Here is a 17,371-nt window from a genome sequence, read left to right on the forward strand (position 1 = left end):
TAGCAGAGCTGAGAGTAATGGCTGCCAGCATCCTGAGGAGAGGAGGGAGCCGTGGGCGTGACCCAGAAAAGTGCGGGAACTGGTGCCCCACTGTGCAGAGTGAGGGGGGTGGAGTATGCAAAGCATGCTCCAGCCCTCAGTGCTGCTGTACTGTAGCCATACCCTGTACAGCGTCCCGCCCTTCCCCTGACTGGCAGGGCTGAGGGCGGGAAGAAAAAGAGACTAGGCCGCAGAAGCCGGGGACTCGAGTTATAAGCGCAGCCGCCGTATAAGCGCGGTCGGCGCGGAAGTCCCCGGCGCACTAACAGTCCCAGCCGCGCCGCAGTGATACCCATGGCAGCGGCGGCCAGCGCGGCAGTCCCCCTACACAAACACACTCAGCAACGCTGAGTGTATAGTGGCACAAAACGCAGTCAGCGCTGCGGTCCCCGGTGCACTAGCACACCCAGCAATGCTGGAGTGTTGCTGTGCGCGGTCCCCACGAGGACCCAGAGTACCTCCAAGTAGCAGGGCCATGTCCCTGAACGATACCCGGCTCCTATCCAGCAGTGTCCTCAGGAGCTGTGGATGGAGCACGGTCTCCTGTGCCTGGAGACCGATGAGATCCCACTTCACCCAGAGCCCTAATTGAGGGATGGGGAAGGAAAGCAGCATGTGGGCTCCAGCCTCCGTACCCGCAATGGATACCTCAACCTTAACAACACCGCCGACAAGAGTGGGGTGAGAAGGGAGCATGCTGGGGGCCCTGTTATGGGCCCTCTTTTCTTCCATCCGACATAGTCAGCAGCTGCTGCTGCTGACTAAGCTGTGGAGCTATGCGTGGATGTCTGACCTCCTTCGCACAAAGCAAGAAAACTGATGAGCCCGTAGCAGCACGGGGGGTGTATAGCCTGAAGGGGAGGGGCTTTACACTTTTAGTGTAATGCTTTGTGTGGCCTCCGGAGGCATAGCTATACACCCAATTGTCTGGGTCTCCCAATTAGGAGCGACAAAAAAAAAAAAAAACCCCACGAGAATTCCAAGAGCTGAGGCTATAGAATTGATTAAATGTCAATGCTTTAAAAACCCCAACACAACCAGTATTAACCTTCAGTTAGTCGCACGGGGTCCATGGGATCCCAATTTTCATATTGAAATATAAACTTATGTTAAAGAAGAATTTTTCCTTTATTTAGGAAATTAAAAAAGACTACATCTCATCAAAGGAATTTCTAAGATTTTTAGTAATAAACATCTTATGTACTACCGTGTTTCCCCAAAAATAAGACCTAACAGGAGTTTTCTGCAAGGTCTAAATATAAAAGACAATCCCCGGAAAATAAGACCTAGTCGTTGTTCAATAATGAAGTCTCCATGCAGCAAAAAAAAAAAAAAAAAAAAAAAAGGTAAAGAATACTACAGGACACTTCACTATAGACAGCAGACACCCCCAAAAGACAGAAGACCCCGCGATCATACTCACCAGACGCCGGCCAGGAGCAGTGGAACACATCAATAACCTGAGTTCCGCGCGCGCGCACACACACACACACACACACACACACACACACACACACACACACACACACACACACACACACACACACACGTGTGGCGCCCTGGCCGGGCCAGGTACTCACAGATAGGGGACTGGTGTAATGCGGGGCCCTAACAAGGTGACAGCAGCCAATCACTTAAAACCCTAGTCACCCCCCTCAGTGCTTGATGGACACACCAGGGGGCGGAGCCAGGCAGTTGGACACACCCACCGAGGAGTTCGGATGGCCTGGGGCGGGAAAAGTAGTGAGTCTAGTCCTGAAGTTCAAGTCTAGAGGCGGGACTGTGTGTCAGGTCTGCAACTAACTGACAGGTGCCAGGGTTGGAGCCCTGGTACCTCTGGCTAGGAGGCATACGGAGGCCTCTGTCTGCAGGAGCCAGGAAGACGGCTCGGTGGAACCGTGGAGGACCGGGACAGGGTAGCGGCCGCCGGTACCGACCCAGGGAACCGACTTGGAAACCGGAGCACAAAGGGGGGTACTCAGACCCTGAAGCTAGGTCCAGAAGCTACTGGGGGTCTAGCTAATTAACTGATTGCGGCCAGGACTATAGGTTCTGTCCCACCCAAAGTCCCGACTGAAGACAACAGCCCAACGAGGGGGATAGAAAGCCACCGCCATGGCAGAGAGGTCCCACGGGCAAGCGTCTGCGGGCAAAGGGCTCCTTAGGCAACCACAAGCCGGGGAGCGGACTCCTGACGTTGCAAGCACAGGTAGGCCACCATCACAAAACAGGTGCAGGAGAAAGGCAGAGACCACCAACCGGGTGGGGGACCAGACTGCAGCCGGCTGCGGGCACTGACCATCACCTTGGTTTACCAGAGACTTGAGTGGGTTACTAATCGTGAGTAATCAGTGCCCTCCGGCCTCCCATCTCCCTGCACCACCCAGCTATCCCCAACAGGTCCCGGGGCCACCATCCCTACCCACGGAGGGGTTAACTTGCTGCGCAACATCTCCCCCGGGTGCCCCATAACTACAGCGGTGGTGTCCACCTTCATCACATCCCGTGGGTGGCGTCACGAACTTAACACGGCTCCGGCTTTACACCTACGTCTCCAAAACACCAACCCCTTTTTGGTCGGAGTGACCGCAGGACCCCCAGGTCTGGAGACCCTCGAGCCACCCACTGAAGGTCCGGATCCGAGCGTCTCGGCTACCGCAGAGCACGGGGCGGCGCACACACACACAGCAATATTAATTGCTTCTCGGTGGCGTAAGGACCTGTGATGCTGTGCAGTGTAGCATCTAGGACCTGAGGGTGGAACGCATCATAGAGACAAGAGAGCAGAGAGTCTCCTGCTGGCCGGAAGCAAGTGGTATCATTAGACGTGGTGACAGTGCGCGCACGTGATTGTATGTGCAATATGTGACGAGTGTGTGTATGCGATCTGATGTGTGCGTGTGTGTGTGTCAGCCAAAAGCAGGGGAGGACGGCGTGCAGCATACCTGCTGAGGGCAGTAGCCGAGGATCACAGAAGGACCTAGGAGCCACGGAGACGCCCGGGGTCTGGTAACTATGACTATCCTGGGAAAGGGGATCTGCATTATTTGGGGGGGGGGGGGTTAAACTTATCCCCAAATCATGTCTCCCCAAAAATTAGACCTAGTGCTTTTTTGGGGGCAAAAAAAAAAATAAAAAATAAAAAATATATATATATATATATAGACTGTCTTATTTTCGGGGAAACATGGTATGAATTATGAGTAAGCTTGGAAGGAAACTGCTCTCAGACTTTATTTTTTTTTTTTAGATGAATCAGTCTCCACTCGCTCACATTGTTCTCAATGTTACATTTTTCCATCTGCCCAGAAACATAATACACTAGATGATCACCCACCTTCCATGCCTGCAAAAATATGATGAAAACAAAGTCTCCCCTTTAACTTTGCTTTAAATCCCACAATGGACGTGTCGACGGGGAGGAGCGCCATACCTCTGAGACGACTGAATGCCCTGAAACGTGAGTTAGCCGATCTCCACTTGGTTGATGCTTGGAGAATTATGCACCCCACAGACAGGGACTATACATTTTTCTCCAATCCCCACCAGACTTAGTCGCATCGATTTTATCCTGGTCAGCCAGAGAGTTCTTTCGTGGCACCCGATTGCTACCATAGGGAATGTGGTCTGGTCTGATCATGCCCCAGTATTCTTGGAAATTTCTCCGCCGGATTATCCAAACCGAGCATGGACGTGGAGGCTTAACGACTCCTTATTGAGAGACTTGAGGGAGTCTATAGAATTCTTCATAGCCACCCACGCAGCGGACTCCACACCCCTACCGTTTCAGTGGGAGGCATTTAAATGTGTGATAAGGGGGACCCTAATAAAGCATGGGACACGGATCAAAAAAGAGAGAGCCCAGGAGGTAGCCCAGCTTCTCCAAAAGATCACTACACTAGAGACAACACACAAATCTAATCCCTCCCCGGATGTACTAGCCAACCTCACAACAGCAAGAGATAAATTAAAGAAGCTTTTGGATTGTAGTCTTCTTAGGTTCCACAATCAATTTAAAAGACTACTATACAGCCACTCAGACAAAAGCGGGCGACAACTCTCGCGCCTATTACACCCGCGTAACCAAGCCTTGCATGTTACTAAAATAAAGACCCAGGGAAACAGACACGCAAGACCCCGTAAAAATCTTAAACCATTTTAAAGAATATTATACAGATCTATACAATATTCGGGGTACATTCTCCGAAATGGCTCCGCGGGATCTACAGACCCGAATGGATTCATACATTACAGAGACAGCCCTACCCACATTAGACCAGGAAGACGCCAGGGGTTTGGACGCGGCATTTGGAGAGGGGGAGGTGGCCAGGGCAATAGAAGACTCTCCAAGCGGCAAAAGCCCGGGACCAGACTGGTTCTCCCCCGCGTTTTATAAACTTTTCAAAACTCAAATTACTCCATTCCTCACAAAATTATATAACTCAGTATCCGAGTCGTCCCCATTTACTCCACAATCATTAGAAGCCCATATCACGGTCTTACCTAAACCCGGAAAAGATCAAACACTGGTGGCCAACTACCGCCCGATCTCACTAATAAATATTGACGTAAAAGTCTTCGCGAAAGTATTGGCCAACCGGTTGGCGCCTCTATTGCCATCCATAATACACACAGATCAGGTTGGATTCGTGCAGGGTAGGGAGGCCCGAGACAATGTGAACAAGACAATACACCTAATAGCCAGAGCGACGTTGAGAGGAGAGCCCCTAGGGCTTCTTTCAATAGACGCAGAAAAGGCTTTCGACCGAGTACACTGGGGATTCATGAACTCAGCATTAAAGCCCGAACTTTGTGAGCAAGATAATGGCATTATACTCCAGACCATCGGCCAGAGTCAGGGTTAATGGGGCCCTCTCTGACCCAGTGGAAATTAGAAACTGTACCCGCTAGGGATGCCCTCTATCCCCTCTCTTATATATCATTGTTATGGAGCACCTTGCGGTATCCATTAGACAGAACCCCAGTGTACACGGTCTGAACCTCGGAGATAGGGAATTTAAGACAGCCATGTATGCTGATGATCTCCTGCTCTACACGTCCCAACCTCTGATCACCTTCCCTTCCCTACTAAAAGAATTCGAGCGATTCGGAAATCTGAGCAATTTTAAAATAAACTACTCCAAAACAGAGGTATTAAACATCTCCCTTAAAACAGAAGTTTCCATATTAAAAGAAAAATTCCAGTTTCGATGGCAGACATCTTCGATAAAATATCTAGGGGTATCGATTCCATCCAATTTGGGGATGCTTTATTCCTTAAACTACCAACCCTTGTTAAATAGAACCCTAAAAGGACATGGAAGAATACAACAAACGGCCCCTTTCGTGGTTCGGGCGCATAAACGCTTTTAAAATGGATATATTACCACGATTCCTCTACATTTTTCAGACAATACCTATAAACCCCCCACCCCCCTCCGGCCTTCTTCAAGACACTGAGGTCCGCATTGGTACGCTTCGTATGGAAAGGGGCAAAACCAAGGATTAACTTATCAGACTTTGACCAGGCCCAAACAAGGGGGGGGCCGGTTTGCCGGACTTGCGTACCTATCATCGTGCTGCTCTAGTGGCCAGACTGGCGATTCCACCAAGAGACCAAGCAGTGGGTGACTTTGGAACAGCATTATACCCCGGTTCCACTTGGTTCACTTCCCTGGCTCATGCCAAAAGAAATAGAGGACATAAGGAGGCAGGTGGAGCCAAACGGAATATTGCTCAAAGCGACATTAGAGGCATGGGAGGCCATAAAGATGAAAGGTGGCCTGATTAGCTCACCCACTCCCCTGGCACCTTTGTTCGGCAATCCAGGCTTACCCCCAGGGTACACGGCGGAGAGATTTCTTGGATGGCAAAGGAGATTAGACATCAGACTGGGGCAGATCCTACAGGACAATGACTTGCCCTCTTTTGTAGACCTACAGGCTGCATTCCCGTGGAGACGATTGAGGTGGCTCGAATATATACAACTTCGCTCCTTTGTGAAATCCTGGCTGAAAGGGGGGCGGCCCCCCTCCCCGGACACACCCACCCAGTTTGAACGTATATTTCTGCGGGGTTCGCCTCCGTCACACCAGATCTTCCTCATTAGCGGCATGATGAACAGAAACCTTCACTCTGGGGATCCTAGCCATATTAGAAGATGGGAAGCGGAATTAGGCTTCAACCTCTCCAATGATGAAAAACAAAAAGCGTACGTGTTTTCCCACAAGATCTCAGTAGCATGCAATGCCCAGGAAAAGAGTTACAAGTTATTGGCAAGATGGTACCAATGTCCGGCTAACCTGCATAGAGCCTTCCCCTCGGTCCCAGAGGAGTGCTGGCGCTGTGGCTTGGGTAGTGGCACGTTATCACACATTTGGTGGGGATGTAACAGAATATCCAATTTCTGGATTCAGGTTTTTACAATCTACAACCAAATGACAGGAGAAAACATAGCTCCCTCCATAAAGATTGCTCTTCTTTCTATTCTACCCGGCTCATTGGGGCGTCAAAAGAAGTGCCTTTTGCGGTTCTTTTTGATTGCGGCCAGAGCAGTCATCCCAAGACACTGGAGGTCCACAGTGACCCCTGGAATGGGGGAATGGCAAGCGGAGCTATGTCATTTGTGCCATATGGAGGAACTTTCATCTTGGGTTACGGGCACCAACGAGAAGTTTATCAGACTCTGGCAGCCGTGGATCATGTTCAAGGAGTCCCCTGCCTTCCGGGATCTGTTCCAGTGACAGCGCACTTATAACTCCCCTTTTACCTCCCTCCCTAGTCCCCTTGTGAATGTTTTCCCGACCCCTCCTTTCTCTCTACTCTGCTATTTTCTCTTTTTTATCTCTACTCTGATATTGACACACACTCTATAAGCAAGAAACCTGTGGACAAAAAAGCGCATAGGGTCTTACCCTGATAACAGGGGGTGTAATGAGAGTAATCCTACTCACCTATTGGAGTTGTGAAAGGCACAACTCCTGTAACCGCATATGTTGATCAAAGGCAGCAGCACCCCGAATGGCAGATAACAGAGAGAATAGCGGAAATGGGTTTTAAAAACCGCGCCAGAGATCCAGATGTAAACTTGATCAATGTATACTTTATTTCGGCATAGGTCTACGCGTTTCTGGGGTCTCAGCCCCCTTCTTCAGGACCAGCAAGCACAAGATACAAAGAATCTGCAGAGTACCATGTATACAGACAATATATACCCAGTGGAAAATCAAAAGAACCGCCCTCAAAAGAAAAAAATCGGCGGGAAAAAAACACATCCACCCCTGCAAGGAGTGACGTGGTCCGATGAAAAAAACAAGAAAATGAACTGTATAAATAGCGACATTCTCTTTGTTGATAAAATGACCGATGTCAAACAAAATTAATTAAAATAATTAACATAGAAAAAATACGTCATTGTTGAATAAAAATATATATAACCATACATATATATGTGTTTATTTGTGTCCCAGAATATATTGGCAATTATACTGCGGTAAGAGGGTATAGAACCCACACCTAATTTTGGCCATCAATCTTCTTGAGGACCAGAAATTGTGAAGCGGTGAGTCCACACAACCAGAATGGTGTGCGGTAGAAAGTTCATGATTTAATGAAAAGTGAACAACCATAAAAAAGAAGTTAATAATGAGAAAAAAAAAAAAAAATTATATAATAGTAAGAAAAATAGGAGAAAAAAAAAAAATAAAAAAATAAAAAAAAAAAAATCTATTCCAATATTAAATTCTGGGACACAAATAAACACATATATATGTATGGTTATATATATTTTTATTCAACAATGACGTATTTTTTCTATGTTAATTATTTTAATTAATTTTGTTTGACATCGGTCATTTTATCAACAAAGAGAATGTCGCTATTTATACAGTTCATTTTCTTGTTTTTTTCATCGGACCACGTCACTCCTTGCAGGGGTGGATGTGTTTTTTTCCCGCCGATTTTTTTCTTTTGAGGGCGGTTCTTTTGATTTTCCACTGGGTATATATTGTCTGTATACATGGTACTCTGCAGATTCTTTGTATCTTGTGCTTGCTGGTCCTGAAGAAGGGGGCTGAGACCCCAGAAACGCGTAGACCTATGCCGAAATAAAGTATACATTGATCAAGTTTACATCTGGATCTCTGGCGCGGTTTTTAAAACCCATTTCCGCTATTCTCTCTGTTAATTGACACACACTCTAACATAGCCACTTTCTAGTATGGTATAACATTTAGATCGATGGGCTTAGCTATGCAAATGCAGAAATAAAACTACTGCAACATGTAAATACGAAACTGTCACAAGGGTCTGGGAGACCAAGAGATCGAGCAGAAACTAGCAAACCCTAAATAAAAGTATATATTGATCTGAAAGTGTATTATGAGGGCTATATATGTACCAAGGGCAGTGGCCCACCTAGGCAAACTGTAGTGGCAAATCCTCTCTTCTCTTTTCTGTATGCATGTTATATATTCTTCTCTTGAAAAATTTCAATAAAAACGGATTGGTTAAAAAAAAAACAAAAAACACAAAGTCGCCCCACACAACTAATTCAAGTGCAAACAGTTTGTGCAAAGATTCAACACTGGATAACATCCCAATCCAGGGGTCTGACTGCTGGGCCTTCCCACCGCTCCGACAGGGTTCACTAAAGCCTCGTTTTTGGTAACAGAGGTCAGGCATATGCACCGAAGTTCATTTAATACAACATTTAGCTTTTTTTGTGTGTCTGCATTTTGGGGGGGGTGTTAGGCCACGGCACACACATCTTTGCATGTCGTCTAATAAGATTATGACAAACTACATACATAAAGTTAGTTTTCTGGCATTTTAATGACGGCGGTGCCAATGTTTTACACATATAATAAGCTTGAGCTTTTGCAATTTTTTTTTTTTTTTTAAATCAGGCATTTTTTCCCAGTAACTCTTAGGCTATGTGCGCACGTTGCGTCGGAGTACCTGCAGTTTATTCTGCACGTTTTCCTTCCCTTGGTTTTTGACCAAATGGCTTTTGACCATTTTTTAGCGCTAAAAACGCATGCGTTTTTACCACGTTTTTAGTGCTTTTTACCTGCGTTTTCACCTGCGTTTCTGCAGATGCGTTTTTGAGATCAAGACACTGAGAAATAAAGTTGAAATAGTCAAAAAGAATGAAAAAAAAAGAGGAAAAAAGGTTAAAAATAACTTTTAATAAAACAATATGGGAAATTATCAATTGTAATGTAATAATAGTGGTTATGCACATTTTAACAGAAAAATAGGTAAAGTTTATTATTTTTTTACATTTAAATTTTCGGTTATTGTGTGTGTGTAAAGGAACATTAGAACCCATTAATTTTTCCCCAGAAAAGCATGCGTTTTTGGAGCCAAAAACGCAGTGGAAAAGCAGGTAAAAAGCATGAAAAACGCAGGAATTGTCATTTTGGTTGCTTTTTGCCATTTCTCATTGACTCCAATGTTAAGGAAACGCTGCAGAAATGGCAAAAACAACTGACATGCTGCTTCTTTTTCAGCATGGTTTTTGACCACAAATATGCAAATTAAACGCTGCTGAAAAAAAAGCAAAGTGCAGACAGGATTTCTGCTTTTCCCATAGACTTTGCTGGAAATCAAAAACGCATGCGTTTTTGCGCAAAAACGCTGCTGCCAAAAACGCTGCAGAAACGCGGTAAAAAACGCAACGTGCGAACATAGCCTTACTAAAGGTCAAAAAGCATTTGTACAAAAACAACAACTCTCCACGATAATAAGCAAGTGCCATCAATTTACTGAGCTTCATAGTGGGTTTTAACGACAGCTAATGGGTTAGCTCAGCCACTTAGCAGAAGCAGGGCCAGTCCAGGGCTGTCAGACAGCGCAGACACTGGGGAGAAGACAGAGGCGGCTTTTCATTGCTTCTGTCTTCTTTTACTAGTTACATAATGCTCAATTTGTGCTTGATCGCCAGATCTCTGCCCAGGGATAAAGAGCTGCTGCTTCCTAGTAGACCTATATCAGCACTGCCATTTATTCGCATTGCTCAAGTAGGCCTTTTTCCTGTGTAACTGTAGCTAATATGGATGCCCAAGTTACAGTGGAAAGCGAGCAATAAAATAAGAAATCTTCCCTAAAGATGATCTCTTATGATCTAATTGGGGAGCAAATTAAGTAATTAATATGCATCCTACGTGTCCCCAGGTGGCTAAATCCCACTACTGACGTGCTGCAGCGATCGTGACTAGGAGAGCCGGCAATCTATAACTCACAGGACACTATCATCTGTAGCGGCATTTAGATACCAGCTGTTGGGAAAAGAAAGAAAAATCCACCTGTGACCCTCACAAATGTTTGCTTTGTAACCAGATCCGGCAGGATTATTAAATATGTGGCATTTTCTGCTGCGGATCCTGATCACTCTTAATATCGTACGCCATCTCCTAGAATGTGAATGTAACAACTGGCAGAACGGCAGGACCGCGATCGGTGCCAAAAAAAGTCCTGTCCCGTGGAGTGCAAGGTCGCACCCTGCCAGGAATTGTTCACTTTCTGATAAGAAGCCTTTCCTTCCCTCTCCTTCATGTAACACAACAGTATCTGCATGCGCTTTCTGAGGAAATTGTCTGGGAAAGGCTGCAAAGAACCTATGGTAAATTAATGCAAGAACTAGAAATGTGCCGGTCTCACCAAGGTACTGGTCTTTAGGTTTCCATTATTAGTTTGAACAGGGAAAACACAAAAATTCAGTCTGACAAATCACTAATGTACAGGTATTTGTAATCTCGTACCTCTCGGACCAGAATCGGCATCCTTCAGTCGTCCAGCAGTTGTTACACTACAACTCTCAGCATGCCCTGACAACGTGTGAGTCGGGGATACCGGAAGTTGTAGATTCACAAAGATTGCCAAATCCTATTGCAGGGAACAGCATCACTTATGATCTTTGAGGATCCAACCATGTGCGCACGCTGCGTTTTTTGCCACGTTATTTTGGCTGCAGTTTTGGTCCAAAAAGTGCATGCGTTTCCTTCCCCAGCAAAGTCTATCAGATTTCATTTTTCCTGTCCGCACATTGCAGTTTGTTTTGGCTGCATCTTTGTGGTGACCACTGCAGAAGGCCAATTCGTTCTGCGTTTTTGAGCCCTTCCAGTCAATAGATTTGACTTGAAAATAGCAATGGGCAAAAACGCAGTAAAAAACACAGTAAGACGTGGCAAAAAATGCATTCCAAGGGTGCATTTTTTTGGGCCAAAAAAAGGTGCATCTTTGTGGTCACCACAAAGATGCATCGTGCGCACATGGCCTAATATCAAGCATAAGCGGGCAGCAGCATTTTTCCAACATGGCACGTGCTACCCGGGAAGCGCAGCTCTATATAAGTCAATGATGTCGGTTGTAGTTGTGTACAGCCGGGTGAATGGGAGCGGTGCACAATAATACAGTAGAGGGGAATCTCTGATCTAGTGCGGCAGCACATTCATTTTTAGGATCAAGTGAGACCTAGAGGTCAAACCCCTCGCTATAAAGTGATGGCGTATGGCTAGGGTAAGCCATTACCATACAAGATGGGTAGTTGAGCGTCTATTTGTAATTATTGAGACAGACCGTCCCACAAATAAACAAACATTATTGTTGTTGTCAGAAAACACAATTAAAAGGCTGTGTGTATTAGCTCTGGCAATAACCATAGATTCAATCAGAGAAACCTACCGCAACTTCATTGGTGTCCCCGTGTTGGAAATACTCCTGCACAATTGGCGTGACCGACTTTTCAAAGGACTTTTCATCCAGAGGAAGAACGGTCGTCTCGTAAACACAGCTCTCCTATAAAAATTCACAGAAGGGTAAAAAAATGCACAATCAGCAAATTGCACCAGTGAAAACAAAACAGGAATCTGCCTTTTCTCTGTGGTTGCTGAACTATTAAACAGGGAATAGCACAAAAAGCTCAATGCCTTCAGGGAAATCTGCAACGTATGCAAATAGGTGGGACAACAGCATTACATGCCCCGATCAGGAGTCCACAGCCAGGACAAGCCCACCATGTGAAGAACACATCCATCCCTCCAAATCAGGGGCCCTGCCAGCATTAAGGGGCCACCTGTGTTACGGCTCCTCGGTAGCGTCTGTATGGAACAGCAGAGCACATGCTCGGCCCCCCGGTAATACCGGACCACTGGTGAGGAGGAAAGATGGACCCCGGAATGAATACAGATACTAATGATTGCCAGTCATCCTACCGGTGGTGCTCGCAACCAATGCAGGTAAATCACAGAGTCTACAAGTGGACGATAAGGAAATGGTGACTTACTTGATCGTCATCATAATTTGGGTCCTTGACGTCAACTACTTCTTCATCATAAATTTGGCAAGGGGTTCCCCACACTCCCTTACCACCAGCTCCACCTAAATAAAGGAAGAAAACGAGAGCAATGTTCACATTTACAGGATATGACGGTGTCCTCCAGCTTCAATAGACTTGTGACGAGGGGGACTAGCCCAAAACGGTCAGTCCGCACCATACAAAGGAAGATCTGTCAGTCAAGGAGATCCGAGCAGGGAAAGGCCGGCGTCTCCTAGTAGATTCTCTGAAACATTGCAGCATTTTACAGTGAATCACAGGCGGTTTCAGCCTTTGATTCGGGCAGCACACATCAGACGACAGGTTCCCTGATAGAAATCTCCCTATATCATGGTGTGAGGAAACAGTCTCAATTTGGTCTGACCGCTCAGATCCACATCGATCGGCAGGATGGAAAACTTTTCTCCTTTACAAAATTGAGCTACAAGTCGGACGGCCGCTCCATTAATTGTCTATGAGGCTGGCAGAAGACGAGCGCAGCACTACTGTTCCCTAACAAAATGAATGGAGAAGTGGTCGGATGTGTGCGCTGTTCTGTAATCACAGGAATAAAGGTTCCAGGCTTTTCCTTCTCCATTGGTGCTGGTCCCATTGGCCGGATCCCCACTTTTGGATCATTGATATACCGTATTTTTCGCTTTATAAGACGCACTTTTGTTCCCCCAAATTTTCTGGGAAAGTAGCGGGTGCGTCTTACAAGCCGAATATACGGGGGGGGGGGGGGTATATTATACATATATATGTACACTGCAGGGTCCAGGGGAGGTGGGGGCGCTGTGCTGGGGGCAGGTGAATGCTGCGGGCTGCAGCCTTTGATCTCCTGCTCCCGCTCATATAATATGCACAGCCGCTGTCCATCTCCGGTGGTGCTGAAATCGCACGCAGTGAGGGGCTGGGGCAGCGGTGCATATTATATGTCTCTGCGCGCCCCTGTGATGGCACATGCCCCCCCTGTGTTAGATTTGGCCCCCATGCTGCTGCTCATTCTAAAATAAAAAAGCTTTACTTACCCCCTCCAGCGTTTCTCCCCGTGTCCCTGCTTCCACTGTGATCAGGCAGAGATATCAGTCTGCTGTGCCGATCACATGACCGCACTGAGAACCAGGAAGTAAGGAACAGAAGCACGGAGCCAGACAGGAGGGAGCTCAGCGCTGGAGGAGGCAAGGAAAGAGGGTTTTATTTTACTATGGGCAGCAGCCTGGGGGCGATATCTAACACAGGGGGACTTGTGCAATCTATATAGGGGCCATGGGCAGCACCATGGGGGCGATATCTAACACAGGGGGACTTGTGCGATCTATAGGGGCCATGGGCAGCAGCATGGGGGCGCTATCTAACACAGGTGAACGTGTGCAATCCATAGGGGACCGTAGGCAGCACAGGGGAATGTATGCAATCCATAGGGGGCCATAGGCAGCACAGAGGAATGTATGCAATCCATAGGGGGCCATAGGCAGCACAGGGGAACGTGTGCCATCACAAGGAGGCTATATTCAATATAAGGGGGCCATATCCAGATTAAGGGGGCTAATTTTAGGATGAAGAGAGAAGAGTTCTGCCCAGCGCAAGAAGGAGAGATATGCCAGTAAATTTCCAGATGCTTTATTCTGCTTGGTTTCCAGTAAAAACGATCATATAAACATATGAACAGTTAAGACAATGTCCTCCATGGATAGTGACACAACAGCGACGCGTTTCGGCTACAGGAGTGTAGCCTTTGTCAAGTCACTTGACAAAGGCTACACTCCTGTAGCCGAAACGCGTCGCTGTTGTGTCACTATCCATGGAGGACATTGTCTTAACTGTTCATATGTTTATATGATCGTTTTTACTGGAAACCAAGCAAAATAAAGCATCTGGAAATTTACTGGCATATCTCTCCTTCTTGCGCTGGGCAGAACTCTTCTCTCTTCATTACACACAGGTAGCAGCACCTGCAGCCCGAGCAGCAGAAGGAAATTCGAGCACATGGAATGGGTGAGCTGAAAGTTTTTCTCTTAATTTTAGGATGGGGGCTATGAGGAACATATCCCCTATATGATTTGTTAGAGGGACACTGGCATTATAAGATGGACCCCATTTCACATAAAAAAAAAAAATTTCTCCATCGTTTCATTGGGGGACACAGGACCATGGGACACAGGACCATGGGTTATGCTGCTGTCACTAGGAGGCTGACACTAAGTAGACAGAAAAAGTTAGCTCCTCCCCAGCAGTATACACCCCGAGCCGGAGGCGGACTCAATCAGTTTTTGCTTAGTGTCGTAGGAGGCTGATGTGGGCCGGCTGGGCCCCATTCAGCCATTTGATTTTTTGCGAATTTTTTTCATTTTTTCTCGGCGACGCTCGTCGCTCTCATCCCTGTACCTCTCTGTTTCCACAGGTATCGTTATTTTTCTTCACTCATCCTTTCGCAGCCCTGTGGGTACCACTCCCCAGGGTCGCAGAGGCTTGAGAACTCGGGCCCTCTCCCCCGTTCATTTTCCGTGGTACCACTCCCGGGGTGGACGCGGGGCAGAACCTTCCTGGGCACCCCCTATTCACCCTGCGGTATCACCCCAAAGGGTGCAAGGGGCTCGGCAATAGGGACTGGACCTCTGCAGCGCATCAGGATTTGTGATGGGGCCCGCAGCGCTGCTACATTTCCACAGGGGCTCCCACCCCCCACCGGCGTCCACCTCCCTGCCTTCCTCATCTTTTTCCCTGGTGCCCGCAGCCATTCCTTCGGCGTGCGGAGCACACAGGCACATGTGCAGGACCTGCACACTGGACAGATGCGCCGCCGCTGATCAGGTAGGACGCCCTCTCCAACCTTCTCCTCCATCGGGCAGCTGCAAAAATTTAGGCCCCGGTCTGGGCCTAGTCGCCGGGCGCCCCGGCCACGTCCCACCGGGCGGCGGAGTGTACCGGCACGCACGCAGGGCTCCCGGCCGGCATCCCAACATCGCTGCTGCGCCGCCGTTTTCGCAGGTAGGACCGCCGGTCTCTACCTTCCCCTGCGCCGGCAGATTCAAAATTTAGGCCCCGGCTTCAGCCCTGTCCCCGGCGTCCCAGGCCTTCCTCCCGCCGCAGCGCTATTGGCCGCCGGCCGCTCCGTCTCCGCCCTCCTCCCAGCCCCAGGCATCACAGGGGGGCGGTGGATGATTTTTCCCGCTCTCCTCGGCCCGCCTCCAGCCTCCTGAGCATCCATTTTAAAAAAAAAAAAAAAGAAGAAAAGAGGGATTATAGCAGTCCTCTGGTCTGCGGGTTGCTGAGGCTGCAGCAACCCTCATATCAGGGAAAAAATAGACCACAAATTAGCCACGTTCATTAAAAGGATAGTGGTTGTTTTTTTCTTTTATTATGGGCTGAGTTTATTACATTATATGTAAATGTAGATATATATATTAACTCTTACAGTACTTATTCCGGCTCTTGGTTTACATCAGAGATACACATCTCAATAGGGTTAGTATATAGAGTTTTCAGAGCTTGAGATATTAGTTATTGGCGGTTCCCTCAGTTGTGAATTATCCCACATATGTCAAATTAGTATTTACACTACCGCAGCCCCTGGCACTGCACGCCCCTGTATCCCGCCCCTGCCGGCTGGGGAGCGCCCTGTCTCAGGCCATAAATCCCCTCGCTGACGTCCCTCGGGTTGGTGCGCATGCGCTGCGTCCCCGGCCGACGCTCTGTCATACCATCTACAAGACTGGCGCAATCCCCCGGGGAGGTGAGTCCCGTTCCAGGGACCTTTTCCTCTGCTCAAAGCGGACCCGCCAGGTCTCATCTTCTGCACCCCCAGGTTTCACCTTAATCCCCAGGTCCAGACTGCCTCTCCTCTGGTAGCCTTTCGACCTCTCGGGTGATGGCCCAGGCGTTCCACCTCTGCTGGACTCCGAGCAGGAGGACCCGGACGTTTGGCGCATGACGAATAGCCTGGTAAAAAATGGTGAGTCAAGCCTTAAAAGGTACGGACAGCCCTTTTCTCTCCGTGCACTCACCGGGGGAGGTGAGTCCCGTACCAGGGACCTTATCCGACCTCTCTGGTGATGACCCAGATGTACCACCTCGGCTGGATTCCGAGCAGGCGCCCGATGTTCGGCGCATGACGAATAGCCTAGAAGAAATGGTGAGTCAGACCATAAGAGCGCGGATAGTCCTCTTCTCTCTGAGCACACAGGTCTCCTTTAAGACTTTTCTGGCGGACCCATGATGTATTCAGTGGACATCCAGTAGTTCGCCGAGTTACTGCTTCATCACAGACAACATCCAGACAGGACGTTTACCAGCGGTAAGTCTTGTTATTGTCATTATCCCTTCTCCAAAGGGCTCCGGAGAGAAGGGGCATACCCCCCTGTGATCGACCCGCCAGGGATCCGCCTGGCTTATCATCACTAACGTGACGTCTCTCAGGGACTCCACGGACACCCTACGCAGCGGACTACGTTCCATCTCTGCTGATTCAGCACTGGTTGTCATCTTCGGTAAGTACCTTCTCATCAAAGCCCTGGCGTCTGCCAGCTGCACGGCCTGAGCCTATAGCAGCAGTGTGACCACCCGGCGAGACCTCTGACTCAGGATCTGGAACGCGGAGGCGACATCTAAGGAGTCGCTGACTTCCCTTCCGCCCTTAGGTGACCGTCCCTTCGGAGATAGGTTAGTCCAGTGGATCCCCTAGGCTATGTGAGGGAAGAGTACATCTCTCCCCTAGGCTACGTGAGGGAGGAGCACATCTCTTCCCAGCATCGGCCCAGACGCTCAGGATCGTCGCCTCACCGCTCGGTTCCAGTCCGTTCGAGCCGCAACCGTCAGGGCGCCTCTATCTCTCCAACAGTCCCTCCGCCGTGCATTGCAGCGGGCCATTCCAGTTTTTTTTTTAGGAGCGCTTGCAGGGATCAGGGCGCCTGTCCCTGCACATCCTTCTCTACGGGGCCGCTAGGGTCACTCCGCACATAAACGACCTGGTGGTCCAGCCTTCTTCCTTCAAGGACCCTCGTCTTGGGGTTTAGA

The 17,371-nt window shown here is 48.3% G+C and overlaps 1 protein-coding gene across 2 annotated transcripts in view; it reads right to left on the reverse strand.

Moving 5' to 3' along the window:
- The window catches only part of PDCD4 (programmed cell death 4), a 102,431-nt gene that overhangs the window by 35,435 nt on the left and 49,625 nt on the right, over window positions 1-17,371 (reverse strand). For both annotated transcript variants that reach the window (XM_075348224.1, XM_075348225.1), the window contains exons 4-5: window positions 12,326-12,420; window positions 11,725-11,838 (exon numbers count right to left, since the gene is read on the reverse strand). In XM_075348224.1, coding sequence (XP_075204339.1) covers window positions 11,725-11,838; window positions 12,326-12,420 — 209 coding nt within the window. The remainder of the gene's footprint in view (window positions 1-11,724; window positions 11,839-12,325; window positions 12,421-17,371) is intronic.

The sequence above is a fragment of the Anomaloglossus baeobatrachus genome, chromosome 5, assembly GCF_048569485.1.
Source record: "Anomaloglossus baeobatrachus isolate aAnoBae1 chromosome 5, aAnoBae1.hap1, whole genome shotgun sequence".
NCBI classification, from domain to species: Eukaryota; Metazoa; Chordata; class Amphibia; order Anura; family Aromobatidae; genus Anomaloglossus; species Anomaloglossus baeobatrachus.